This window comes from Vigna unguiculata, chromosome 4 (genome assembly GCF_037176805.1).
Source record: "Vigna unguiculata cultivar grain cowpea cultivar isolate G323 ecotype 2 chromosome 4, ASM3717680v1, whole genome shotgun sequence".
In the NCBI taxonomy this organism is placed as follows: Eukaryota; Viridiplantae; Streptophyta; class Magnoliopsida; order Fabales; family Fabaceae; genus Vigna; species Vigna unguiculata.
Genome location: NC_140795.1, coordinates 47,999,930 through 48,027,641, shown reverse-complemented (window position 1 = coordinate 48,027,641; position 27,712 = coordinate 47,999,930). Strand labels below are relative to the sequence as shown.

Below are 27,712 nucleotides of genomic sequence, written 5' to 3'. Positions count from 1 at the left end.
CAAAATCGCATATCAAAATCTCATCTCGCAAATAATATTTAAAATTTTACCGACTATCTTTTAACAATTAAAAAAATGATCAGAAAGACATTATTGCTTCACTGGGCCCACAATCCTCTCTCCATTCAGAATTTCATCCTTTCATTCATCACAGTCGTTGAATGAATATCGAACAGCTCACATTTTATAATGATGAATAAAACTTATCAAATGTTTGAGCCGTCCATTCCTAATCTAACGAGAAAATTTGCGATCAAAGAAAATGATGTTCCACTATCCTTAAAGTCAAGTCCCCGTCGTAAATTACCCACTTCCATTTCCAACTCTTACGATGGCAGCAGAAGTTGTTGGTGGTGCTCTTCTTTCTGCTTTTCTTCAGGTTGCATTCGACAGGCTAGCCTCTCCTCAATTTGTAGACTTCTTTCGTGGGAGAAAACTTGATGAGAAGTTGCTCGACAATTTGAACATCATGTTGCACTCCATTAATGCTCTCGCTGATGATGCAGAACAAAAGCAGTTCAGAGATCCACACGTCAAAGCATGGCTTTTTGCTGTCAAAGAGGCTGTCTTTGATGCAGAGGATCTCTTGGGGGAAATAGACTATGAACTCACCAGATGCCAAGTGGAAGCTGGATCTGAACCTCAAACCTTTACTTACAAGGTATCTAACTTCGTAAACTCTACCTTCAGTTCGTTTAACAAGAAAATTGAATCAGAGATGAAAGAAGTCCTAGAAAAACTAGAATATCTTGCAAAGCAAAAGAGTGCTCTTGGTTTGAAAGAGGGTATTTATTCTGGCAATACATCAGGTAGTACAGTGTGACAGAAATTGCCATCATCTTCTTTGGTGGTTGAAACTGTTATTTTATTTATGGCAGAGATGACGACAAAGAAATGATCCTTAATTGGCTCACATCTGAAATAGACAATCATAACCATCCATCAATACTTTCCATTGTAGGCATGGGTGGGTTGGGTAAGACCACACTCGCCCAACATGTATACAATGACCCAAAGATAGAGGAGGCTAAATTTGATATCAGAGCTTGGGTTTGTGTTTCCGATCATTTTGATGTTTTGACTGTGACAAAAACAATTCTTGGGGCAATCACTAAGTCTAAAGATGATAGTGGAGACTTAGAAATGGTTCATGGAAGATTAAAAGAAAAAGTATCAGGAAAGAAATTTCTTCTTGTTTTGGATGATATCTGGAATGAAAGACGTGAAGAATGGGAAGTTGTGCGAACTCCTCTCAACTATGGGGCTCCAGGAAGTAAAATTCTTGTGACAACACGTGGTGAGAAAGTTGCTTCTATCATGAGGTCTAAAGTGCACCGTCTAAAGCATCTAGAAGAGGATGAATGCTGGAAAGTTTTTGAGAATCAAGCACTAAAAGATAACGATCTTGAATTGAATGATGAGAAAAAGGAGATTGGTAGAAGGATAGTTGAGAAATGCAAAGGATTACCTCTTGCTTTGAAAACAATTGGAAGTCTTTTTCGAACAAATTTATCTACCTCAGATTGGAAAAGCATATTGGAAAGCGACATATGGGACTTACCAAAAGAAGTTGAAATTATCCCCGCACTACTATTGAGTTATCAAAACCTTCCTTCTCATCTGAAAAGGTGCTTTGCTTATTGTGCCTTGTTCCCTAAAGATTATGAGTTTGAAAAGGAGGACTTAATTTTGTTGTGGATGGCCGAAAATTTTCTATACTGCCCTCGACAAGTCAGACATCCAGAAGAAGTTGGTGAACAATACTTTAATGATCTATTCTCAAGGTCTTTCTTTCAACAATCAAATAGGCGTTTCGTCATGCATGACTTTATGAACGATTTGGCAAAATATGTTTGTGGTGACATTTGTTTCAGGTTGAAATTTGATAAAGGGAAATGTATACCTAAAACAACTCGTCATTTTTCATTTTCATACTTTGACGTCGTTGACTTTGATGGTTTGGAGAGTTTAAGTGATGCTAAAAGACTGCGTTCGCTTATTCCAATGGTAAAGAGTAATTATCCTTGGACATTCAAGATTTCGATACATGATTTGTATTCCAAGCTTAAGTTTTTACGCGTCTTATCCTTCCATCTTTGTATGGGACTTACAGAGCTACCAGATTCATTAGGTGATCTTAAACATCTTCATTCGTTAGACCTTTCATATACTATCATACAGAAACTACCTGATTCAACATGTTTGCTTTATAATTTGCTAGTACTGAAGTTGAATTATTGTTCAAGTCTGACGGAGTTGCCCTCAAATTTGCATAAACTCACCAAATTGCGTTGCTTGGAATTTGAGAAGACAAAAGTGACAAAGATGCCAATACACTTTGGAGAATTGAAGAATCTTCAAATATTGAATATGTTTTTCATTGATAGAAATAGTGAACTTGGCATTAAGCAGTTAGGAGGACTCAATCTTCATGGAGGACTATCAATTAATGAGGTGCAGAATATTGCGAATCCTTTGAATGCATTAGAAGCAAATTTGAAAACTAAAAACCTTGTGAAGTTAGAGTTAAAATGGAATTCGAATTACATGGCCGATGATGGTCCAAGAAAAGAAATCAAAGTGCTTGAGAATCTACAACCCTCAAATCAATTGGAGCATTTGTCAATCAGGAGCTATTGTGGTACAGAATTTCCAAGTTGGGTATTCGATAATTCATTATCAAATCTAGTGTTCTTACAGTTGGAGGACTGCAAATGTTGTCTGTGTTTGCCTCCCCTTGGACTACTGTCATCTTTGAAGACCCTCGAGATTAAAGGGCTTGATGGAATAGTAAGCATTGGTGCTGAATTTTGTGGGAGTAATTCTTCTTCGTTCACGTCCTTGGAAACATTGAAATTCTACAACATGAAGGAATGGGAAGACTGGGAATGTAAAACTGCGTCTTTTCCACGTCTTCAACATCTTTATGTGGATCGATGTCCGAAGCTGAAAGGTCTACCGGACCAACTTCTTTATTTAAAGGAACTAATTATTTTTTTTTGTGATAAGCTCATAATTGGTGTAAACAGCATGATCACATCGTCGCTTCAATTCTTGAGAATTTATTCATGTCCCCTAGTGAGTATTCCTGTTACCCATCACGATTTTCTTGAGAAAGTGATGATCGAAGGTGGTTGCGACTCTCTTACAAACTTTCGACTAGATTTATTTCCGAAGCTCAGTTTACTTCATTTTACAAGGTGCAGAAACTTACAACGAATTTCAGAAGACCACACTCATAATCATCTCAAGGAAATGATAATTAGAGAATGCTCTCAGTTCGAATCATTTCCTATTGAAGGTTTATCTGCTCCGCACCTACAGAGAATTCATATTTCTGGAGTCGAGAATTTGAAATCGTTGCCAGAACGCATGCAAATCTTGCTCCCGTCTCTTAATAAACTGTTGATAATTGAGTGTCCACAAGTGGAGATGTTCCCAGATGGAGGTTTGCCATCAAATGTAAAAGAAGTGTCTCTTTCAAGTTTAAAACTTATGACCTCCATGATAGAGACCTTGGATGCCAACACATGTCTTGAAAGCTTGTCTATTCGAAATGTTGATGTGGAGTGTTTTCCAGACGAAGGTTTCCTGCCACGCTCTCTCACCTCTCTAGTGATACAGAATTTCCCCAATCTTAAGAGATTGGATTATAAGGGTCTATGCCACTTGTCCTCCCTCACAATTTTTGACTGCCCCAGTCTTGAATGCTTACCAGAAGAGGGTCTGCCAAAATCCATCTCTTCTCTTGGTATCTCCGGTTGTCCATTGCTCAAACCGCGTTGTCGTTGTCGTTGTCATAATCCAGAAGGCGAAGATTGGGGAAAGATTGCTCATATTCAATACCTTCGGATTGACTGATAAGATGAATCACAGGTTCAGAATCATATCTACACAATTCTCATTTGTCTGTCTCGGAGTTATCTAATTGTTTTTGTTTGATGCTATGTTTCTTTTGTTAAGCTTTATTAAGATATGCTTAACTGATATTGACGAGGTTATTTTTCTCTTGATATGGATCAAAATTGTTTTCAGACGAAGATGATCCAATTAGTTAGGCTGACATCATTCCATATTACTTTTCTAACATCGTTAATTAATATGATTTTCTTTTTTGGTCTTTTAGATGGATATTAATGACCAATTAAGATTTAACTAGTAGTGTACCATAATCCCAGAAAGAATGTGAATAGAACCCAAGTATCCAATCAAGCTTCAAAGTTCAAACCTAAGATTGATTATGTGATTTGTTTTTCTGAACCCAGCAAGGCAGAAACAAAAGCAATATGAAAAATGAAAGTAGATCTCTTTGGTCTTGCTTAGGTAACAGCTTGGGTATGGATGAAATATAAAATCCCATTTGTAAGGTTCTCATACAGTGATTGGTATCTTTCTTCCTATGTTTGTTTAAAATCTTTTTGATAGTAACTCTTGTGTGTCTAAGTGTGACAAGTAAACTATTTGCAGGACTTTCAGATGAAGGGACCAAGTTAATCAAAGAACACAACTGAGAGTGATCTTTAAACTCCATGTGGGGTCTATCTGACTATGACTTTTCTCTTCCTAGGAGCTGGAAAATTTGCCAAAACGTTTATAATAGGAAGTGGGAAGTCTGATTTTTTGAATGTAATGTAATTCTTAGGTGTGGCATGATATATGGTGTATACACATCTTGTTTTATTGTTTGTGGACCACGTAGCAGCAACTGGAGCATTTTGCTACGCTTTTATTGCTTTATTGTTTTAGGTTGTAACCATTTGGGTTTTGTTTTGTTGAGGCTATGATGTCAACCTTCGGCATTTATGTGTACAGTTTATGCATATTTATATAAGGGTTAGGGTACTTCTTAAGTACTCTCCTTAATTATGTTTATTCTTTGTTAATAAAAAAAAAATTATCATCTCATTTATCATTCATGTATATTCAAAACAAACAAAGAAAATTAATTTGAAGGAATGGAAAAAAGCAATATAAAGAAAAGGGATTTTTTTTTTCTTAAAAAATGTGCAATTTTTCCATCACCTTTGGAAAAAAGCTAGAAATTTCACTGAAATTTCACTGTTTGATAAAATGCCTGAACGAAACTGAAATATGATATGAGAGAAATTGGAACACACTTTAATCAATACAACAATGTAATAAACGACTTCAGAATCATAAAACTAAACTAAAACAACAAATTGAAACCAAGAAATAAAATTAGACAGCAAACTGAAACGAAAACAGTGAGTAGTGACGATTGATAAGCAACACTGAATTAAGATGCAATAAAATGGTTTGAATCATGGACGCAACATGCAATGAAGTCTAGAAACATACTAATTGAAAACTATAACCGAGAATTGATACTAAGAACAAGTGCAGAATTAGATTTTTAAGATGGGGAAAACTAACTAAACTAATACACCTAACTTTCTAAAATGGGCTAAAAACTGAAATATGCAATCAAAACTGGAATTAAAGCCATGAACAAGATTCAAATGATGAAACTAAACTTAAACAATGCATAAAACTGTAAAATGAATTCAGAAACTGAAATCTAATATGCAGAACCGGTTCTAAAATCTGAAAATGAAAGATCAACTATATTAACTACCATAACTATATTACCTACCGTGCTGAACAAATGAGAACTCTGAATTGAAATGTGAATTATGCAATGGAAACACAAATTGAATCATGAAAACAGATTAGGGACTAAGTTAACAGGTTCAGCATTTTACAAATTGTTCTTCAATGATTGCTTAAAACTGCTGAACTCCAATTCTCTGCACCACAGCTGCTGTCAACATCTTTATTCAACTCCAAAGATTATTCTCAGCTGCAGCTTTTTTTTTTTGTTTATGAAAATCCTAAAATCAACAAATATAAAATACTAAAAAAAAAACTAACTGTTAGAATGCCAAATTAAAAAAGATTTAGAAAAACTAATATTTATTGAAGGAAAACCAAATCTGTCCTTAAAAAAAGAAATAAAAGCAAAAGGTCTAAAAAAAAGTATAATTAGTCTAGAAAAGAGTGAACAAATGGAGACTTATCAGCAGGTTATTAAAAAGGACTTAAAGTTCATGATGTATAAAGAGATAATTGTTTCCTGTGTTCATTGTAATATTACAGCAGGGTCATGAGGCTGTAAAATTCTACAACATATCATATAGATAAATCAAAATATCATGAAAACCATCGATACCACTTATTTAAATTAACAATCTTAGAGGAAGTAAGATGGGATTCAATTAGCAGCTCAATCTTGATCTACTAAACAAATAATTCTTGGGAAATGTTTTTGTAAGATGGTGACTTCAACTCTCCAAATCTTATACACTCATAATGTCTTTACATCATGTTATCATGACTTTATTAACTAAGAACAGAGATATGAAAGGACGTAATACGCTTACTATTAAACCAAATTGAAAAAATGATAAAAAAGAGGCGAAGAAATACTAATAAATTAAATCTCGGCTAATTAGAAATTACTGACTACATCTACTAAAATAGCTTAAGTACCTCATGATAGCCAATTAAGTGAATAAATGTAGGATGAGAATTAGTACATCAAAATAAATTTGCATGAATATAAGATCATTGAAGAAGAAAAGATATTTACTTTTATATAAAGTTTCGGTTTCAAAATACGATATACCAAGTCAGATGTCACTACTGCTTTATAATCAGACAAGTTTTGCTTTATATTCATGGATTACAGCTGTGAGCAATTTTTGTGATTCGAAAGACTCAACTGTTATTGCTTCACGGGGACTCAACTTTCTCTCCATTCACAATTTCATACTTTACGACCTTTGAATGAATATAACTACTCACATTTATAATGGCGAATCAAACTTATCGAATGTTTGAACCGTCCATTCGTAATCTAAAGAGAACTGTGGAACAAAGCTGAGAAAAATTGCGATAAAAGAAAATGATGTTCCACTATCCTTAAAGTCAAGTCATCGTCGTAAAATAGCCAACTACTCATTTTATCGGTATAGCATCCCTGTCGTAAACTTCAATTTCAAATTACACACTTCCATTCACCATTCACTCCATTTCCAACTCTTACCATGGCAGCAGAACTTGTTGGTGGTGCTCTTCTTTCTGCTTTTCTTCAGGTCGCATTCGAAAAGCTGGCTTCTACTCAGTTTGCTGATTTCTTTCGCGGCAGAAAACTTGATGAGAAGCTTCTCGGCAATTTGAACATCATGCTGCACTCCATCAATGCTCTCGCTCATGATGCAGAACAAAAACAGTTCACAGATCCACACATTAAAGCATGGCTTTTTTCTGTCAAAGAGGCTGTCTTTGATGCAGAGGATATCTTGGATGAAATAGACTATGAAATCACCAGATGCAAAGTGGAAGCTGAATCTGAACCTCAAACCTTTACTTACAAGGTATCAAATTTCTTCACCTCTACTTTCAGTTCATTTAACAAGAAAATTGATTCAGGACTGAAAGAAGTGCTAGAAAAACTAGAATATCTTGCCAAGCAAAAGGGTGCTCTTGGTTTGAAAGAGGGTACTTATTCTGATGATAGATCACGTAGTAAAGTGTCACAGAAATTGCCATCATCTTCTTTGGTGGTTGAAACTGTTATTTATGGCAGGGATGCGGACAAAGAAATGATCTTTAATTGGCTCACATCTGAAACCGACAATCATAACCATCCATCAATACTTTCTATTGTGGGAATGGGTGGGTTGGGTAAGACCACACTCGCCCAACATGTATACAATGACCCAAAGATACAGGAGGCTAAATTTGAAATCAGAGCTTGGGTTTGTGTTTCCGATCATTTTGATGTTTTGACAGTGACAAAAACAATTCTTGAGGCAATCACAAAATCTAAAGATGATAGCAGAGACCTAGAAATGGTTCATGGAAGATTGAAAGAAAAAGTATCTGGAAAGAGATTTCTTCTTGTTTTAGATGATGTTTGGAACGAAAGGCGAGAAGAATGGGAGGCTGTGCAGACTCCTCTTAGCTATGGGGCACCAGGAAGTAGAATTCTTGTGACAACACGTGGTGAGAAAGTTGCTTCTAACATGATGTCTGAAGTGCATAGGCTAAAGCAATTAGAAGAAGAGGAATGTTGGAAACTTTTTAAAAAGCATGCACTAAAAGATGATGATCATGAATTGAATGATGAGAAAAATAAGATTGGTAGAAGGATAGTTGAGAAGTGCAAAGGATTACCCCTTGCTCTGAAAACAATTGGAAGTCTTCTCCGCACAAAGCCATCCATTTCAGATTGGCAAAGCGTATTGGAAAGCGACATATGGGACTTACCCAAAGAAGTTGAAATTATCCCTGCTTTGCTATTGAGCTATCAACACCTTCCTTCTCATCTCAAGATGTGCTTTGCTTATTGTGCCTTATTCCCCAAAGATTATGAGTTTGACAAGAAGGAATTAATTTTGTTGTGGATGGCTGAAAATTTTCTCCATTACTCTCCAAAGAGCAACAATCTAGAAGAAATTGGTGAACAATATTTTGATGATCTACTAACGAGGTCTTTCTTTCTTCAATCAAGCTTTAAAATGCGATTCACCATGCATGACCTTTTGAATGATTTGGCAAAATATGTTTGTGGAGACTTCTGTTTCAGGTTGAAATTTGATAAAGGAAATTGTATACCCAAAACATCTCGTCATTTCTCATTATCATTCCTTGACACAGAATACTTTGATGCTTTAGGGAGTTTAACTGATGCTGAAAGATTGCGTTCATTTCTTCCACTTACAAGTAACGCTTTCTATGAGAATCTTCCTTGTCAATTCAAGGTTTTGACACATGAATTGTTCTCCAAGTTGAAGTTTTTACGCGTCTTATCTTTGAAAGGATATTCTGATCTAAAAGAGGTCCCTGCTTCTCTTGGTAATCTTAAACATCTTCGTTCGATAGACCTTTCCTGTACTTTGATACAAAAACTACCCGACTCAATATGTTTGCTCTATAACTTGCTAATACTGAAGTTAAACTATTGTTTTTATGTGGAGGAATTGCCTTCAAATTTGCATAAACTCACAAAATTGCGTTGCCTGGAATTTGAAAAAACAAAAGTGACAAAGATGCCTATGCATTTAGGAGAATTGAAAAACCTCCGTGTACTGAATATGTATTGTGTTGATAGAAATAGTGAGTTTAGTACTAAGCAACTAGGAGGACTCAATCTTCATGGAAGGCTATCAATTAATGATGTGCAGAATATTGTGAATCCTCTGGATGCATTGGATGCAAATTTGAAAAATCAACACCTTGTGGAGCTAGAGTTAAAATGGAATGCAAATCACATCCCCGATGATCCAAGGAAAGAAAAGAAAGTGCTTGAGAATCTACAACCTCCCAAACACTTGGAACATTTGTCAATAGAGAACTATGGTGGTACAGAATTCCCAAGTTGGGTATTTGATAACTCATTATCAAATTTGGTGCTTTTACATTTGGAGAACTGTAAGTATTGTCTATGGTTGCCTCCCTTGGGACTTTTGTCATCTCTGAAGTCCCTCGAGATTACGGGGCTTGATGGAATAGTGAGCATCGGTGCTGAATTTTATGGGAGCGACTCTTCTTCATTCAGGTCCTTGGAAACATTGAAATTCTACAACATGAAAGAATGGGAAGAATGGGAATGTAAAACGACTTCTTTTCCACGTCTTCAACATCTTTTTATCGATAAATGTCCCAAGCTGAAGAGTCTGCCAGAACATCATCTTCATTTAAAGGAACTGTTTATCAAGTCCTGTGATAAGGTCATCATTAGTGGAAACAACATGGACACATCGTCTCTTCAAGTCTTGAGTTTTTATTCATGCCCACTTGTAAATGTTCCTATCACCCATTACCATTTCCTTGAAGAAATGAGGATTGGCAATGGTTGTGACTCTCTTACAATTTTTCAGCTTGATTTTTTTCCAAGGCTTCGTTTACTTAAATTGAAAACACTACACCATTTAGTAGCTACAGTAACATTTACTCAGCTACATTTTTAAAAAATGTTACTATAGATATAATATAGTTACATTTTCTTAAAATTGTTACTACAAAGAATATTAATATTAATATTGTAACGTTTTTAAAAAATGTCACTATAGATAATTACACATTTTCTATTTTAGTAACATTTTTATTTTCATAACTATTAAAAATGTTACTATACATTAATTTTCTAAATTATAATAATGTTTTCTAAATAAAAATTATTATAAGTTATATTTTAAATAAAAGTTATTATAAATTATTAATTTATATTAATAATTATATAATAATATTTTTAAATAAACACTACAAAGAATTAAATTTTACTAGCCAATTCTGTGTTAGATTTTTTTTTTTCGTTTTATCATTCTGTGTAACCGTAAAAAATAATTTAATTGTATAATTGATTTTAATCTACGAAAAAATTAATTTAGGTTACCATTTGCTCCCCCTTTCGTTTTATCTCTCATGCTTTGAAGGTATTCTACACCAGAAGCTAGGATAAAATCTTCTTGATCTAGGGTTCGAGACAGAACTTCATGTGAATATGGGCGTCAGTATTCTCACTGGTTCCGGCATTGTTGCCTAGCGTCACGCTCCGTTGATTGCTGCGAGAAAGGTGTTCGTGATCGTTGCATTGTTCAACAACCCAAACCTCTGAATCAGGTAAAGATTCTAGTGCATCTCGACGATTTAAGCAATTTCTAGCTGCATACGAGGTTTGTAGACGCAAATAAATTATTTGTATAGGTGATTTTATTCCTGATCAATTTCAAAATACGAAGTAGAGGACTTTAAATGTATAAGCTAATTTCTGTTTTGTACAGGATCTGGGTGTTCTTCTCTTGGAGTGGGTGCATTCTCTGAAAATGGACCTTTTAGACCAAATGGGAAAGTTTGATTCCTTGATTGAATGTGCGTTTTCTCTGTGGCGAAAGGTTTTCATTTGTTTTGGTTATTAGGTTTATTTGGGAGAAGGGTATTATGCAGAGAGAACTTCGAAGCAAACTGTTGAGATTTTGCAGTGAAGAGGGAAGTCCTTGGATGCGGAGGTTGATTCCCTTGAGGCTAATATCAAGGACCTTGAAGCAGAGGCTTCGTTTTTCAATGCCACAGCTTCTCAAGTAGCGGTGAGGGTTCACTTCTTTGTTTCATTCTTCACTTTGATGATAATATGAATTTGATTTGTGTTTAGGCAGTTTTGACGGTGACTTCTGTATTTTGTTTTAGAAATAGGTGGTGGTTTGATTGTTATAACCATTTAGACCATGTTAGAATAAGTTTATGTGAAATTTTTTACCATTCTTCTTAAACTCTGTATTTATGTTTTCGATTTTATGATAAATAAATTGCAGAGCCACTTACAGTTCTTTTTCCATTTCACACACTTATGTCCAAGCTATTAGCTTTCAGATACTACTTATGCTTATTCAAATAACTTTTATATTTGAAATCAGTCATGTATATTCTAATATAGTGTTGAGTACTAATCTCCCATGCTTTTGTTGAAATCAGTCATGTTGTGAATTTTTGGAGTTCTATTAGGAATCAATTTTTGAGTTAGTTTTTAGTCATTTTTAGTCCATTAAAACTTGTTTAGATAATTTTTTTTACTTATTTACTTTCTGTTTTAATACAGTCCTTAGTATTAGCCTACTTTTAGAGTCCTTTTTAGGTCCTGATTAGTGAAATTTTTAGTTTCTTGTAGAATTCTGGTTATGAGTTGATTTTTAGCTATCTTTAGTTATTTTAAACTTGCATGAGTAGACTTTACCTTTGTTAATTTTAAAATTTAAATAAGTTATATAAAGTAGTTCAAAACCACTTAATGAGTCCACACACTCTTTATAAGTGTGCCTTTGTGTTGGTTTATGTAGTTGAAATTGAAATTAGTATTGTTCGTGAGCATTGTTTCTTTTTTATTATTCAACAGGTCCTAGATGTGTTCTTTCGTGTGTGCCAAAGGTGGAAGGCCTTTGTCTAAGCAAGGCTTCACTTGTTGCATTGCCATAGGAGATTAAGGACTTTTGTTCTTTCCATGGTTATCCTCCCTCTCTTTTAGATGTTTTTGGTTAATCTTTTGGTTTCTGAACTCTGATCATTTAGCTTTGGTTGCTTAAATAAATGTAATATGTATCGGCTAATATGATGGCGTTGGGGCTGTGGTTTTTGTCCTGCTCAATCACGTGTGAAATTTTCTATTATTTTTAGTAACATTTTTAACATTTAGCCTTTTTATTAAGAAAAAGTTACTAAAACTTTCTAGTAACATTTTTATAATGTCACTTTTCTATAAAAAAATGTTACTATAAACTTTTAGTAACATTTTAAAAATGTTACATTTTTATTAAAAGAATGTTACTTAAAATCTTTAGTAACATTTATGTAAATGTCTCTATTAATAAGTATAAATGTTACAAAAAATCAATAGTAACATGGGGAATACGTAACATGTGATAAAATGTTACTAAATTCTATTAATAACATTTTTCATGATTTAGTAACATTTTTTTAGTGTTATTGTACATTATATATCTAGTAAAGGTGCCAAAACTTACAGAGAATTTCACAGGAGCAGACTCATAATCATCTCAAGGAACTAACAATTGTTGAATGCCCTCAATTTGAATCCTTTCCCAATGAAGGATTATCTACTCCGCAACTACAAAAGATTAAAATCCGAGGAGATGAGAATCTGAAGTTGTTGCCAAAATGCATGCAAATCCTGCTTCCGTCTCTCGGTGAACTGCGAGTAATTGAGTCTCCAAAAGTGGAGATGTTTCCAGATGGAGGTTTGCCATCAAATATAAAACATGTGTCTCTTTCAAGTTTCAAACTTATCGCCACCCTGAGAGAGAACTTGGATGCCAACACATGTCTTGAAAGCTTGTGTATTGAAAATGTAGATGTGGAGTCTTTTCTTGATGATGTTTTGCTGCCACACTCAATTACTGTTCTAAGAATCTCTGATTGTCCAAATCTTAAGAAGATGGATTACAAGGGTCTCTGCCACCTCTCCTCTCTCAGACTTTTTGATTGCCCCAACCTTCGATGCTTACCAGAGGAGGGTTTGCCCAAATCCATGTCTTCTCTCTCAATCTGGAACTGTCCATTGCTCGAACCTCGTTGTCGGAGGAATCCAAAAGCCCAAGACTGGAATAAGATTTCTCACATTGAAGAGTTGAGAATTGGGCACAGTGATGAAGTGGAAGTTTAAAAGTTTTGAACAATATCAGCAAGTATGTTACAAAGATTTAGTGATCAAGAAATTGTAAACAAAAATTACTTTAGTATTTTTTTTTATTAATTTGTTGCTCTGCTAAATTTCATGTTGAATCAATTTATTATTCTAAACTACTCTCAGTTAGCTAGAACTATAATTTAAAATTTATTATATCTAATATTTCTCATTGTGGTGATTTTGCTTTAGAAGTTGTTATTCACAAGTTCAATTTATTTCTACGAAACTTTCATTGTTAAAAAAAAAATCAAGACGTTCAATTTGAACTTATGTCATCTCAAATTGTGTATTATTTTTTAATGTTACTTTTAGATAATTTGATTTAAATTCATTAGATTTTCATTTTTTTGTTTGGTTAGAATATTTCAATTACCACTAATTGGAAAAAAATATTTAAATATAAAAAAATTGTTAATAATTTAAAATATTAATATTGATTATTTTTTCAGCCGTTTGATTAATTTTTTTGTCAAAGTTTGTTAAGATAATTTCTACTAATATTGACCTTTTCTCTATAAGCATAAATCGAAATTGTTTTCATTGAAGATAACCCAATTTTTTTTTATCAATGGCAGGAGATAAGTTTTCCGATTGATATTGGCAGAAACAGTTCATTCCATTACAGAATTTCAGGATATACCATAGTTTTTTTGTAATTGATTATGCCCTTCATAATTGATTACAATAAATATACCCTACACAATTTTAAGTTGAAAATCGTCTTGACTATTTTAGAACTAATAATTTGAAATCAATTAGGACACAATTTTAAGTTGAGAATCGTCTTGGCTATTTTAGAGCTAATAATTTGAAATCAACTAGGTAGACACCATTCCTTCGAATGAAATCATGTGGAGCGGCACAGTTTGTCCAATTTCAATTTTTTTTTTTAAAATTTACTCCTTTTATGTAATTATGAAGACAGATTTGCTTAGATTAGGAAAAAAAAACTTAATATTAGAATTCAGCTCAAGCAATTCACAATTTCAACTCATTGTCGCACTGTCAATTGATTTACTACTTGATACTGAATTATGTTAAAAAGAAATTGTATTGCTACTATATGCCTTATAGACAAATGACCTGCCTTACTGTGACTAAAAAAATTTAAGTCATCCTAAAATGCATTTATATAAATTAATTAAAGATTAAAAGTACATATGTAATAAAAAATTATTAACATTTTTTCGAATTTTGAAAACAATATATAAGAAATTATAAATATTTCAAATATGTAACAATTAAAAAAATAAAGAGAGTATCAATTCAGACGGGATTGTTTCTCAAATTGGTTTCCTAATCTTCATGTTAAATACCTTCATACGTGATTATGTACCATCACCGATGAGAATAGAGCATCTCATATTACTTAATTAAGAAGACCGACATATTATGTACCATCACCAATGTGAATGCAACGGATCATTATGGCTCAGAAAATTTGCTTTTTAAGAAAGACTTTAAAGCTATTGGTTGGGTAGAGTACTGATGTTCACTGCTCTTAAAGTAAAGTCACCGCTCTTGATAAAATAGCTAACTACTCATTTCATCACTATAGCATCCCTGCACTGAATCATTGTGAAATCATCACACACTTTCGTTAATCATTCACTTTCTTTCCTTACCATGGCAGCAGAACTCGTTGGTGGTGCTCTTCTTTCTGCTTTTCTTCAGGTTACCTTCGACAGGCTGGCTTCTCCTCAAGTTGTACAGTTCTTTCGTGGAAGAAAACTTGATGAGAACCTGCTTAGCAACCTGAACATCATGCTGCACTCAATCAATGCTCTCGCTGATGATGCTGAACAAAAACAGTTCAGAAATCCACACATCAAAGCTTGGCTTTTTGCTGTCAAAGATGTTGTCTTCGATGCAGAGGATCTCTTGAAGGAAATAGAGTATGAACTCACCAGATGCCAAGTGGAAGCTGGATCAGACCCACAAACCCTTACTTCCAAGGTATCAAATTTCTTCAACTCTACTTTCACTTCATTTAACAAGAAAATTGAATCAGAGATAAGAGAAGTCCTAGAAAAACTAGAATATCTAGCAAAGCAAAAGGGTGCTCTTGGTTTGAAAGAGGGTATTTACTCTGGTGATAGTTCAGGTAGCAAAGAGCCACAGAAATTGCCATCTTCTTCTTTGGTGGTTGAAAGTCTTATTTATGGCAGAGATGCAGACAAAAAAATGATTTTAAATTGGCTCACATCTGAAACTGAGAATCATGACCAGCCATCAATACTTTCCATTGTGGGAATGGGTGGGTTGGGTAAGACCACACTCGCCCAACATGTATACAATGACCCAAAGATAGAGGAGGCTAAATTTGATATCAGAGCTTGGGTTTGTGTTTCCGACCATTTTGATGTTTTGATAGTGACAAAAACAATTCTTGAGGCAATCACTAAATCTAAAGATGATAGCGGGAACCTAGAAATGGTTCATGGAAGATTGAAAGAAAAAATATCAGGAAGGAAATTTCTTCTTGTTTTGGATGATGTTTGGAACGAAAGACAAGAAGAATGGGAAGCTGTGCGAACTCCTCTTAGTTATGGGGCACCAGGAAGTAGAATTCTTGTGACAACACGTGGTGAGAAAGTTGCTTCTAACATGATGTCTGAAGTGCATAGGCTAAAGCAATTAGAAGAAGAGGAATGTTGGAAACTTTTTAAAAAGCATGCACTAAAAGATGATGATAATGAATTGAATGATGAGAAAAAGAAGATTGGTAGAAGGATAGTTGATAAGTGCAAAGGATTACCCCTTGCTCTGAAAACAATTGGAAGTCTTCTCCGCACAAAGTCATCCATTTCAGATTGGCAAAGTGTATTGGAAAGCGACATATGGGACTTACCGAAAGAAGTTGAAATTATGCCTGCTCTACTATTGAGTTATCAACACCTTCCTTCGCATCTCAAGAGGTGTTTTGCTTATTGTGCATTATTTCCAAAAGATTATGAATTTGACAAGAAGGAATTAATTTTGTTGTGGATGGCTGAAGATTTTCTTCATCACTCTAAACAGATCAAGAATGTACAAGAAATTGGTGAACAATATTTCGACGATCTATTAACGAGGTCCTTCTTTCTTGAATCAAGCTTTGAAATGCGATTTGTCATGCATGACCTTCTCAATGATTTGGCAAAATATGTTTGTGCAGACTTCTGTTTCAGGTTCAAATTTGATAAAGGAAATATACCCGATACAACCCGTCATTTTTCATTTTCATTCGATGACGTAGAATATTTTGATGATTTAGGGAGTTTAATTGATGCTAAAAGACTGCGTTCATTTCATTCAATTACAAATGACTGTAGCTATGACTTCAATCCTTGTCAATTCAATATTTTGGTACATGAGTTGTTCTCCAAGTTCAAGTTTTTACGCGTCTTATCTTTGAACGGATATTCTCAGCTTAGTGAGGTCCCTAATTCTGTTGGTGATCTTAAACATCTCTGTTCGATAGACCTTTCGTATACTCATATACAAAAACTACCTGATTCGATATGTTTGCTCTATAACTTGCTAATAATGAAGATGAACTTTTGTTCTTTTCTGGAGGAATTACCTTCAAATTTGCATAAGCTCACCAAATTGAATTGTTTGGAATTTGAACATACAAATGTTAGAAAGATGCCAATGCATTTTGGAGAATTGAAGAATCTTCAAGTACTAAGTACGTTTTGTGTTGATAGAGATAGCAAGGTGATCAATATTAAGCAACTTGGAGGACTCAATCTTCATGGAAGGCTATCAATTAATGAGGTGCAGAATATTGTTAATCCTTTGGATGCATTAGAAGCAAATTTGAAAAATCAATACCTTGTGGAGCTTAAGTTAAAATGGAATTTGAATCATATCCCCGATGATCCAAGGAAGGAAAAGAAAGTGCTTGAGAACCTACAACCTCCCAAACACTTGGAACTTTTGTCAATAGAGAACTATGGTGGTACACAATTCCCATGTTGGGTATTTGATAATTCATTATCAAAATTGGTGTCCTTGTGGTTGAATGACTGTAAATATTGCCTATGTTTGCCTCCCTTTGGACTTTTGTCATCTCTGAAGAACCTCGAGATTGGAGGGCTTGATGGAATAGTGAGCATTGGTGCTGAATTTTGTGGCAGCAACTCTTCTTCATTCAAATCTTTGGAAAAATTGGGATTCTACAACATGAAGGAATGGGAAGAATGGGAATGTAAAACTACTTCTTTTCCACGTCTTCAAAATCTATCTATCTACAAATGTCCCAAGCTGAAAGGTCTGCCAGAGCAACTTCTTTATTTAAAGAGTCTAGATATTAATAACTGTGATAAGCTCGTAATTAGTGTAAACAACATGTTCACATCGTCACTTCAACTCTTGAGTGTTATTCTATGCCCACTTGTGAATATTCCTATGATCCATTACGATTTTCTTGAAGCAATGGAGATTAATAGTGACTGCGACTCTCTCACCATCTTTCCACTAGATTTCTTTCCAAAGCTCCATTTACTTCAATTAAGTAGGTGCCAAAACTTAAGAAGAGTTTCACAGGAGGAGCACGCTCATAATCATCTCAAGGTATTAAGAATTAGTGAATGCCCTCAATTTGAATCATTTCCCAGTGAAGGATTAGCTGCGCCGTGGCTACAAATAATTTCAATTCGAGGAGCGGAGAATTTGAAGTTGATGCCAAAACATATGCAAATCCTACTCCCATCTCTTACTGAGTTGGAGATAATTGATTGTCCAAAAGTGGAGATGTTCCCAGATGAAGGATTGCCATCAAATTTGAAAAAGATGTCTCTTTCGAGCTTAAAACTTATCGCCTCCCTAAGAGACACATTGGATGCCAATACATGTCTTGAAAGCTTGATTGTTGAAAAGTTGGAGGTGGAGTCTTTTCCCGGTGAAGTTTTGTTGCCACGCTCTCTCATCACTCTACACATCCTTTTTTGCCCAAATCTTAAGAAGCTTGACTACAAGAGTCTATGTCACATCTCCTCTCTCTCATATTATGGATGTCCCAACCTTCATCAAAGAAAATAGTTGCCTTTAAAGGAGACGGTGAGACGAGTTTTAATGGATTACTTGTTAATGCACAATAATATAACTTTGTTTTGGAAATCAAACATTTTTTTATAAGCTGCCTCTTGCTGTTCTTATCTGTTTTTGCTTTTGAAAAATATTAATAAGTATGTTGCAAATATTATGGATTTATTGATTAAAAAAATCTACTATTAATCACTTTAGTATTTTTTTTATTGTTTTGTTGCTCTGCTAAATTTTATATTGAATCACTGTGTTCAATATTGAAACAGTTATGTGATATGGATTATTTATATACTTAATCGATTAAATCTGAAAACAACTGATAAACTGATAAAATTTGAGCCTTCAAATTTTCTTAGAACAGGGTCCAATGCAGTCACGCCATTGTCAAATTCTATTTTCCTTAAGAACTCTAGGCTGTTGAATATTTTAATTTTCCTTCTTGACTCTTCGTGTATTGATCTATTATTCTTCCTGAGACTGACTTGTAAATTTTTATTTGTCATTCAAGAGTATTACCGAGTTTAGGATGTGCTTACACGAGTTTCTTGCAATGGCTTCCAATGTCTTCTTCACTTCAAGTGATCGCTCTAGGCATCTTCTATCATGTTGTTTTTGCAAAATTTTGTCTTAAGGTACAAAATTTTATTAATTATTAAAATTTCTTTTGTCTGTATTAAAGATTGCTTAAGGTACAAAATCTTAAGGTTGTGTAAAATTGAACTTATTTTCCACCCTTTTCTTTGTACAGGTATGCTTGCAGTTTACTTAGAAAAGACATGGAAAAGATAGTGATCACTCTTATACTTGGAAAAACAAAGGGACAAGCAGGCTCTAGCAAAGGTACACGGCCTTAGCATATTTTTGGAATTTAATTTTCTTTCTTTATTATAGATCTTTGATACAAAAATTGCTTAGGCTTTTCTTGAAAGCATTAAGAAGCAAATCGGAGAAGGAATCTCACAAATTAACTCTGCAAAAGAGAGTTCTAATGCAAATGAAGGAAGTTCTTCTGGATTTGGCTTGATAATCGATGGGAAGTCCTTAGATTATTCGCTTAACAAGAATTTGGAAAGGTCCTTCTTTGAGCTTGCCACTAATTGTGCTTCTGTCATATGTTGTCGATCTTCACCCAAACAAAAAGCTCGTGTGAGTACTATGGTGGTTGTGTGTGTGCTGCTACCCTATTTCTCCTTTAGCTCTTTCTAAGGTCGCCATCGTTTTCTGCCAATGTACCATGATATTGTACAAAGAGAAAACTAGTAGAAGGGATTCAAATTGGTTTATCTGATGATGAGTTACCTAAACAGGTCCAATGAAACTAATACACCTGAGAGAGATTGAAGCAAAGGGAGTTATGAAATGTAAATGCTTCTAAACATATATTCTTAGAGCTTTGAAATTGTATTTGATTTCTCTTTTTCTCTTGGGTTTCCATTTGTTTATAAGATTAGGAGAGGAGAATTTGTGTAGCAGTCACGTGATGTATATAAGGTAGGTAAAAGTTAAGTATTTGTTGTACCGAAAATGGTCCTTAATGGAAGAAGCAATATAAGCAATTTACAGTATAATTTACATATAAATGATCTTTATTATCTGATGCAAGTTCCAAAAACAACTAGAAACATGATACCTCTGTAAAGTGAGGTTCATGATATTAATGTTAACTACAATACTATATAATAATAGTTCAATATCAGTACATGACCTTTCTTTTACATGTTCCAAGATAAACATGGTTTGATTTTGAAATTGGTGTATGGTAAACACATGTTGCAAGAAAGAAAGTTTATTATCTCACGGAGATGAAACTGTGTCAAAATTTTGTAGGATGAGATAGTTGTAGCAGATTGTTCTTCTCTAAGAAATTATTATCAAGGCATCCACATAAGCATAGGTGTTGATAGTTAAGATAAAAGGAAATCTAAGAAGTATGAATAAAAAACTCAACAATATAAATAAACACTTGAATAAGAGTGTCATACTATATAATTCTACATTCGTCACAAGACCTCTTCCCTTCCTAACAAAACGCCAGGGTACATAAACATGCATCAATCCAAATTAAATACAAACACTAATTTTCTCAACTCTGCCATCTGAAAGATTGAACTGAGCTCAATGCTAGATAATTGGCACTCTAAAAAAGACATTAATAAGAATTTCTATAATACATCCCCATGTTAAGAAAGGACATTGATGCAATTTCAAGAAAGCAAGTGTTGAACCCTTTATCGCGTTCAGATTCAAACAAAATCCGATGTTACTGCCTAATGTGGTATAGGGTCAACCAAGGTATCAATCCAAGAAAGTTGATTGTATAAGTCTGTCAGAGAATGAAATGCATAGATTGTGGGGTTTTTAAAACAATAAAGTGTAAATGACAATTAAAAGTAAAAGGGCTATCCTAAATCATGACATATAGGCACAAAGAACTGCGCTAAAAACAATATCAGAAAAACACATGAATGCAGAGTTAAAATGCATGACAGCAAAGTGAGTAATGTTGCAAAATTCAATGAGAATGAATTAGAGTGGCAAGAATTGACTAATGAACATATAAAGCAATGAAAAGGGGAATTTAACATGAAACAACAATGGAAAGCACGAAAAACAGTGAGTTACTATGAAAAAAATTGTTTGATGGAATGTCTTAGTGAAAATGAAAACTGGACAAAACTGTTTGATAAAATGCCTGAACGAAACTGAAATATGAAATGGATTATGATAGAAATTGGAACACACTTTAATCAATACAACAATGTAATAAGCGACTTTAGAATCAGAAAACTAAACTAAAACAACAAATTGAAACCAAGAAACAAAATTAGACAGCAAACTGAAACGAAAACAGTGAGTAGTGTATGCGACTGAAAACTAAATTATGAAGATTGATAAGCAAAACTGAATTAAGATGCAATAAAATGTTTTGAATCATGGACGCAACATGCAATGTAGTCTAGAAACATACTAATTTAAAACTATAACCAAGAATTGATACTAAGAACAAGTGCAGAATTAGATTTCTAAAATGGGGAAAACTAACTAAACTAATTAATCTAACTTTCTAAAATGGGGAAAAAACTGAAATATGCTATCAAAACTGGTACTAAAGTCATGAACAAGATTCAAATGATGAAAACAAACTTAAACAATGCATAGAACTGTAAAATGAATTCAGAAACTGAAATCTAATAGGCAGAACCAGTGCTAAAATCTGAAAATGAACGATCAACTATATTAACTACCATAACTATATTACCTACCATGATGAACAAATGAGAACTGTGAGTTCAAATGTGAATTATGCATTGGAAACACAAATTGAATCACGAAAACAGATTAGGGACTAAGTCTGAATGAAAAACAGCATTAGGAGAAAACTAAAAACTAAGACTAGTACTAATACTGTTTTTGAATATGAGAACTGTGTGTTTTTTAAGGTTCAACATTTTTACAAGTTATTCTTTAATGATGGCTCAAAACTGCTCAACTCCAATTCTCTGCACCTCAGTTGCTGTAACATCTTTATTCAACTCCAAATATTTTTCTCAGTTGCACCTCGTTTTTTTATTTATTTTCTGAAAATCCTAAAATCAAACAAATATAAAATTCTAACAAAAATCTAACTAAGAATGCCAAATTAACAAAGACTTAGAACATCCATTCATGGATTACAGCTGTCAAAATAGTGTATACCAATTTCTTATTGTGAGTCATCCATTCATGGATTACAGCTGTGAACATTTTTATGATCAGAAAGACTCAACAATTATTGCTTTACTGGGGCCCACAACCCTCTTCCAATATTAGGATTTCATACTTTCATTCATCACAACCGTCGAACATTCACACATTCAACTGTTCAAAATTTCATTCATTCATGCTGTTGCATTTGATATGTTGGCTTCAATTTTTTTAGTATTATAAACGAATTTTTTATTTACAGGTCTTGTATTTTAATAATAAATTATTCAAACATCACTTTTCCTAACTATCTTTTAGTTCCTTACAAAACACAAGATAATAAATTTTTATTGCATTATACCATTAGGGACCAACGACCTTTTTGGATACACATTTCCTACCCTCAGCATTTTATACCATTCAACGCACCAAAACCATAGAATATAGAACTCATGATTTATGTCTTAATCAAACATATAAAATATGTATCCAGTGTTTGAATCGTGCACTCCTAATCCAACCATCGCTCTTTATGATTGGCTCAATGTGTGAATGCAACGAATAATTGTGGAATTAAGCATTTAAGAAAGACTGAAATGTGATGTTGTTTGAGAGTAGCCATCAAAGAAAACGATGTTCCACCATCCTTAAAGTCAACTCATCCTTTCTAATATACTTTACTACTCATCCTATCAATAGATATACCATCCTGCACTGAATCCTTGTCACAAACTGCATTTCAAATAACTGATTTTCATTCTTCCCATTATTTTACATTTCCTACCATGGCAGCAGAACTTGTTGGTGGTTCTCTTCTTTCTGCTTTCGTTAATGTTGCATTTGACAGGCTGGCTTCTTTTGAAGTTTTAGACTTCTTTCGTAGAAGAAAACTTGATGAGAAGCTGCTCAGCAATTTGAACATCATGCTGCACTCCATCAATGCTCTCGCTGATGATGCAGAACAAAAGCAGTTCACATATCCACACGTCAAAGCATGGCTTTTCGCTGTCAAAGAGGCTGTCTTTGATGCAGAGGATCTCTTGAATGAAATAGACTATGAGCTCACCAGATGCCAAGTGGAAGCTGAAATCGAACCTCAAACCATTACTTACAAGGTATCAAATTTCTTCAATGCTACTTTTAGTTCATTTAACAAAAAAATTGACTCTGGGTTGAAAGAAGTCCTAGAAAAATTAGAATATCTTGCAAGGCAAAAGGTGCTCTTGATTTGAAAGAGTGTACTTTTGCCGGTGATGGATCAGGTAGCAAAGAGCCACAGAAAATGCCATCATCTTCTTTGGTGGTTGAAAGTGTTATTTATGGCAGAGATGCAGACAAAGAAATGATTTTAAAATGGCTCACATCTGAAACTGAGAATCATGACCAGCCATCAATACTTTCTATTGTAGGAATGGGTGGGTTGGGTAAGACCACACTTGCCCAACATGTCTACAATGACACAAAACTGGAGGAGGCTAAATTTGATATCACAGCTTGGGTTTGTGTTTCTGATCATTTTAATGTTTTGACAGTGACAAAAACAATTCTTGAGGCAGTCACTAAATCTAAAGATGATAGCGCAAACCTACAAATGGTTCATGAAAGATTGAAAGACAAAATATCAGGAAAGAAATTTTTTCTTGTTTTGGATGATGTTTGGAACGAAAGGCAAGAAAAGTGGGAAGCTGTGCGAACTCCTCTTAGCTGTGGGGCTCCAGGAAGTAGAATTCTTGTGACAACACGTGGTGAGAAAGTTGCTTCTATCATGAGGTCTAAAGTGCAACGCCTAAAACAATTAGGAAAGGATATATGCTGGAATGTTTTTGAAAAACACGCATTAAGAGATGATGATCTTGAATTGAATGATGAAAAAAAGGAGATTGGTAGAAGGATAGTTGAGAAATGCAAAGGATTACCTCTAGCCTTGAAAACAATTGGAAGTCTTCTTCGCACAAAGTCAGATTGGAAAAGCATATTGGAAAGCGACATATGGGACTTACCGAAAGAAGTTGAAATTATGCCTGCTCTACTATTGAGTTATCAACACCTTCCTTCTCATCTCAAGAGGTGCTTTGCTTATTGTGCATTGTTTCCAAAAGATTATGAATTTGACAAGAAGGAATTAATTTTGTTGTGGATAGCTCAAGATTTTCTCCATTGCTCTCAACAGAGCAACAATCTAGAAGAAATTGGTGAACAATATTTCAATGATTTACTAACGAGGTCTTTCTTTCTTCAATCAGATTTCAAAACTTGTTTCTCCATGCATGACCTTCTGAATGATTTGGCAAAATATGTTTGTGCAGACTTCTGTTTCAGGTTGAAATTTGATAAAGGAAACTGCATACCCAAAACAACCCGCCATTTTTCATTTGCATTCTGTGACGTAAAATATTTTGATGGGTTTAGGAGTTTAACTGATGCCAAAAGACTGCGTTCTTTTTTTCCATATAAAGAAATTTGGAGAAGTGATTTTGATCATTATCCTCGACAATTCAGGATTTTGGTACATGAAATTATTTTCCAACTTTAAGTTTTTACGTGTCTTATCTTTGGATCAATATTCTGAGCTTAGGGAAGTCCCTGATTCTATTGGTGATCTTAAACATCTCAATTCTTTAGATCTTTCAAGAACTGGGATACAAAAACTGCCTAACTCAACATGTTTGCTCTATAACTTGCTAATTTTGAAGTTGAACTATTGTTCAAGTCTGGAGGAGTTGCCCTTAGATTTGCATAAACTTACCAAATTACGTTGTCTTGAATTTAAATATACAAAAGTGACAAAGATGCCAATGCATTTTGGAGAGTTGAAGAATCTTCAAGTACTCAGTGCGGTTTTTGTCGATAAAAATAACGAGTTCAGTACTAAGCATCTAGGAGGGCTCAATCTTCATGGAGGACTATCAATTAATGAGGTGCAAAATATTATAAATCCTCTGGATGCATTAGAAGCAAATCTGAAAAATAAAGATCTTGTGAAGTTAGAGTTAAAATGGAAGTCAAACTACATCCCTAATGATCCAAGGAAAGAAAAGAAAGTATTGGAGAATCTACAACCTTCCAAAAACGTGAAACATTTGTCAATCAAGAGCTATGGTGGTACACAATTCCCAAGATGGGTATTTGATAATTCATTATCAAATTTGGTGTCCTTAAGGCTGGAGGACTGTAAATATTGTTTGTGTTTGCCTCCCCTTGGACTATTGTCATCTCTGAAGACCCTTGAGATTAGAGGCTTAGATGGAATAGTGAGCATTGGTGTTGAATTTTATGGGAATAGCTCTTCTTCGTTTGCATCTTTGGAAAGATTGACATTTTCAAAGATGAAAGAATTGGAAGAATGTGAACGTAAGACTGCTGCTTTTCCACGTCTTGAAACTCTCACTGTGTATCAATGTCCCAAGCTGAAAGGTCTGCCAGATCAACTTGTTAATGTAAAGTATCTTGATATAAGTGGCAGCATGAAAGCATCGTGCCTTGAAAGGTCTGAGCATACTGTATCTCATAATTCACTTAAAGACTTGAACTTTTGTGCTTTTCCAATTATGAATATTCCAATGGGTCGTAGCTATGATTTGCTTGTAAAGATTGAGATCACTAGCAGTTGTGATTCTCTAACAACCTTTCCACTAGATTTCTTCCCAAACCTTAAAGATCTTTTATTGTATTTCTGTCGTAACCTACAAATTATTTCACAGAAGCACACTCATAATCGTCTCAAGCATTTGACAATATTCGGTTGCTCTCGATTTGACTCATTTCCTAGTGAAGGTTTATCTGCTCCGCGGCTACAGATAATTGGTATTTATAGAGCGGAGAATTTGAAGTTGTTGCCAAAACGGATGCAAATCCTGCTTCCGTCTCTTATTTTGCTACAGATAATGGATTGTCCAAAAGTGGAGATGTTCCCAGACGGAGGTTTGCCACCAAATGTAGAAGATGTGTCTCTTTCAAGTTTCAAACTTATGGCCTCTCTAAGAGAGACCTTGGGTACCAACACATGTCTTCAAAGCTTGTCTATTGAAAATATGGATGTGGAGTTTTTTCCCGATGAAGTTTTGCTACCACACTCTATCACTTCTCTACGAATCTATGATTGCCCAAATCTTAAAAAGATGCATTATAAGGGTCTCTGCCACCTCTCCTCTCTCACACTTTCTAGCTGCCCCAACCTCCAATGCTTACCAGAGGATGGTCTCCCCAAATCCATCTCCTCTCTTGAAATCTGCAACTGTCCATTGTTGGAACAACGTTGTCAGAATCCTGAAGGCCAAGACCGGATAAAGATTGCTCACATTCAAAAACTAAGTGTTCGCTCAGAAGTTTAAAATTAGATGAGCAATAATTCCCGTTTGTCTGCCTCTTCAGCAGGTGTTGATACTCTACACTATCTCTCTACCTTTTCAATTACAATCTTGTTAGGCGCAAATATTTGACTGTGTATAATGGAATTTACATTGTTGTGCTAATACATTCATCACTTTGTCTAATGATTTCTTTTGTTAGTTATTGATTGATAATTTGTAAACTAATGATTTAATTGGAAGCCGATATCTGGTGCTAATCGTATTTATCTCTGTACAGCATTCCTATCTGAATCTAGAGGGAGCAGAAGACACCCTCATTGGGGATTGGCATTAAAACAGTGGGCATTACAATAATAGCTTTTACTTCTTACGCTACAATTTTCTTCCCCCAACTTTCCATTTATTTACGAAATTTGCAGAGGCAGGATTTTACGTAGTTGTCAGAAAACATGTAAAGTTTGTGTAATTGTTGAACTATCAAACGCATACGTGTTTATTATTGGAAACAACATTAGATATTTTACAATATATTTTAGATAAATGATCTCTACATAAATATCTAGATTCCCCTTGATGTAGCATACACATGACACAGCATAAAACAAAACCATTGTCTCCTCATCAAGTTTCTGCCCTGCATGGATTTTACTTGCTATCAGAAGAAAGAAATGTTGTCTTGTGCGATTAATATTCAAAACAAAGGACGCATATATACTTAAGTTGGAGAATCATAAATCTAAATAAATAGAAGGCAAAACCACTTTTCCACAAATATGCCACATGATTATTGTTAAGTTTTTGAAATATGACACAGCCAACTCCCTTTAGAGGTTTTGATTTTATTATATGATATTTTGTAGTTGTATTTTTGTTATTATCTTTTCTCATATCATGTTTTTATTATAAAGGATTGTTGCAAGAAAATTACAATAAAATAAGGAGAGAAAAATTTGCTAGTGTATATATCACATCAACTAAAACCTTTGATCAAATACAAGATGAAGTGAAGAAGTTAAACTAATTGCATAACTAGTCTATTGATGGTTTACTTATTTTAGAATAATCTTTCTTGTTTTACACGATAGAGAATGAAAAATTTTGATGGAAGAGAGTCATCACATATATAGAAAACATTATCATATGACACCTAAGTTTAACAATGACGAGGAAATTAAAAGAATCATTCTACCATAATCTCAATCACTATCTCTAAATTTATAATAGTTTTATTTGAATCACAAAATTTTATTTTTTTTTCAATCAAACTACCTTTATGAGAAAAACAGAAAAATAGGAGAACACTAACCTAAGCTACTAAGAGGTGAAGTCATATAACATTTATTTCTTTTATTTTGTTTTTATATAATTTATTAGCTAATTACGTAAATTTTATTATGGAAGATATCCTTTTTTTTTTATCTAGGAAATTAAAAGATCATAAGGTTGAAGTGGTGTTGGAGCC

The 27,712-nt window shown here is 34.1% G+C and overlaps 3 protein-coding genes, 1 long non-coding RNA gene and 2 pseudogenes across 4 annotated transcripts; all 6 read left to right on the top strand.

Moving 5' to 3' along the window:
* The first annotated feature begins 251 nt into the window (after positions 1–251).
* LOC146887316 (putative disease resistance RPP13-like protein 1) lies at positions 252–959 on the top strand. Its single transcript, XM_085672751.1, has one exon. The coding sequence runs from the start codon at positions 332–334 to the stop codon at positions 821–823; it is 492 nt and encodes a 163-aa protein (XP_085528877.1). The 5' UTR covers positions 252–331; the 3' UTR covers positions 824–959.
* LOC146887315 (putative disease resistance RPP13-like protein 1) lies at positions 862–4,870 on the top strand. The gene is made up of 2 exons (XM_085672750.1): positions 862–3,876; positions 4,468–4,870. The coding sequence occupies exon 1, from the start codon at positions 895–897 to the stop codon at positions 3,859–3,861; it is 2,967 nt and encodes a 988-aa protein (XP_085528876.1). The 5' UTR covers positions 862–894; the 3' UTR covers positions 3,862–3,876; positions 4,468–4,870.
* A 2,105-nt stretch (positions 4,871–6,975) lies between these two features.
* Positions 6,976–12,879, top strand: LOC146887314 (putative disease resistance RPP13-like protein 1; annotated as a pseudogene).
* Positions 10,430–12,547, top strand: LOC114167444 (uncharacterized). The gene is made up of 3 exons (XR_014994648.1): positions 10,430–10,647; positions 10,809–11,111; positions 11,915–12,547. It is a non-coding gene; the product is annotated as an uncharacterized LOC114167444 (long non-coding RNA).
* A 1,862-nt stretch (positions 12,880–14,741) lies between the features above and the next one.
* On the top strand, positions 14,742–19,795 carry LOC114181026 (putative disease resistance RPP13-like protein 1). The gene is made up of 4 exons (XM_085672748.1): positions 14,742–18,268; positions 18,765–18,888; positions 19,005–19,096; positions 19,172–19,795. Exon 1 carries the CDS (start codon positions 14,849–14,851, stop codon positions 18,248–18,250), a length of 3,402 nt encoding a protein of 1,133 aa, XP_085528874.1. The 5' UTR covers positions 14,742–14,848; the 3' UTR covers positions 18,251–18,268; positions 18,765–18,888; positions 19,005–19,096; positions 19,172–19,795.
* Positions 19,796–22,456: 2,661 nt separating this feature from the next.
* LOC114180233 (putative disease resistance RPP13-like protein 1) lies at positions 22,457–26,417 on the top strand (annotated as a pseudogene).
* Positions 26,418–27,712: the final 1,295 nt, after the last annotated feature.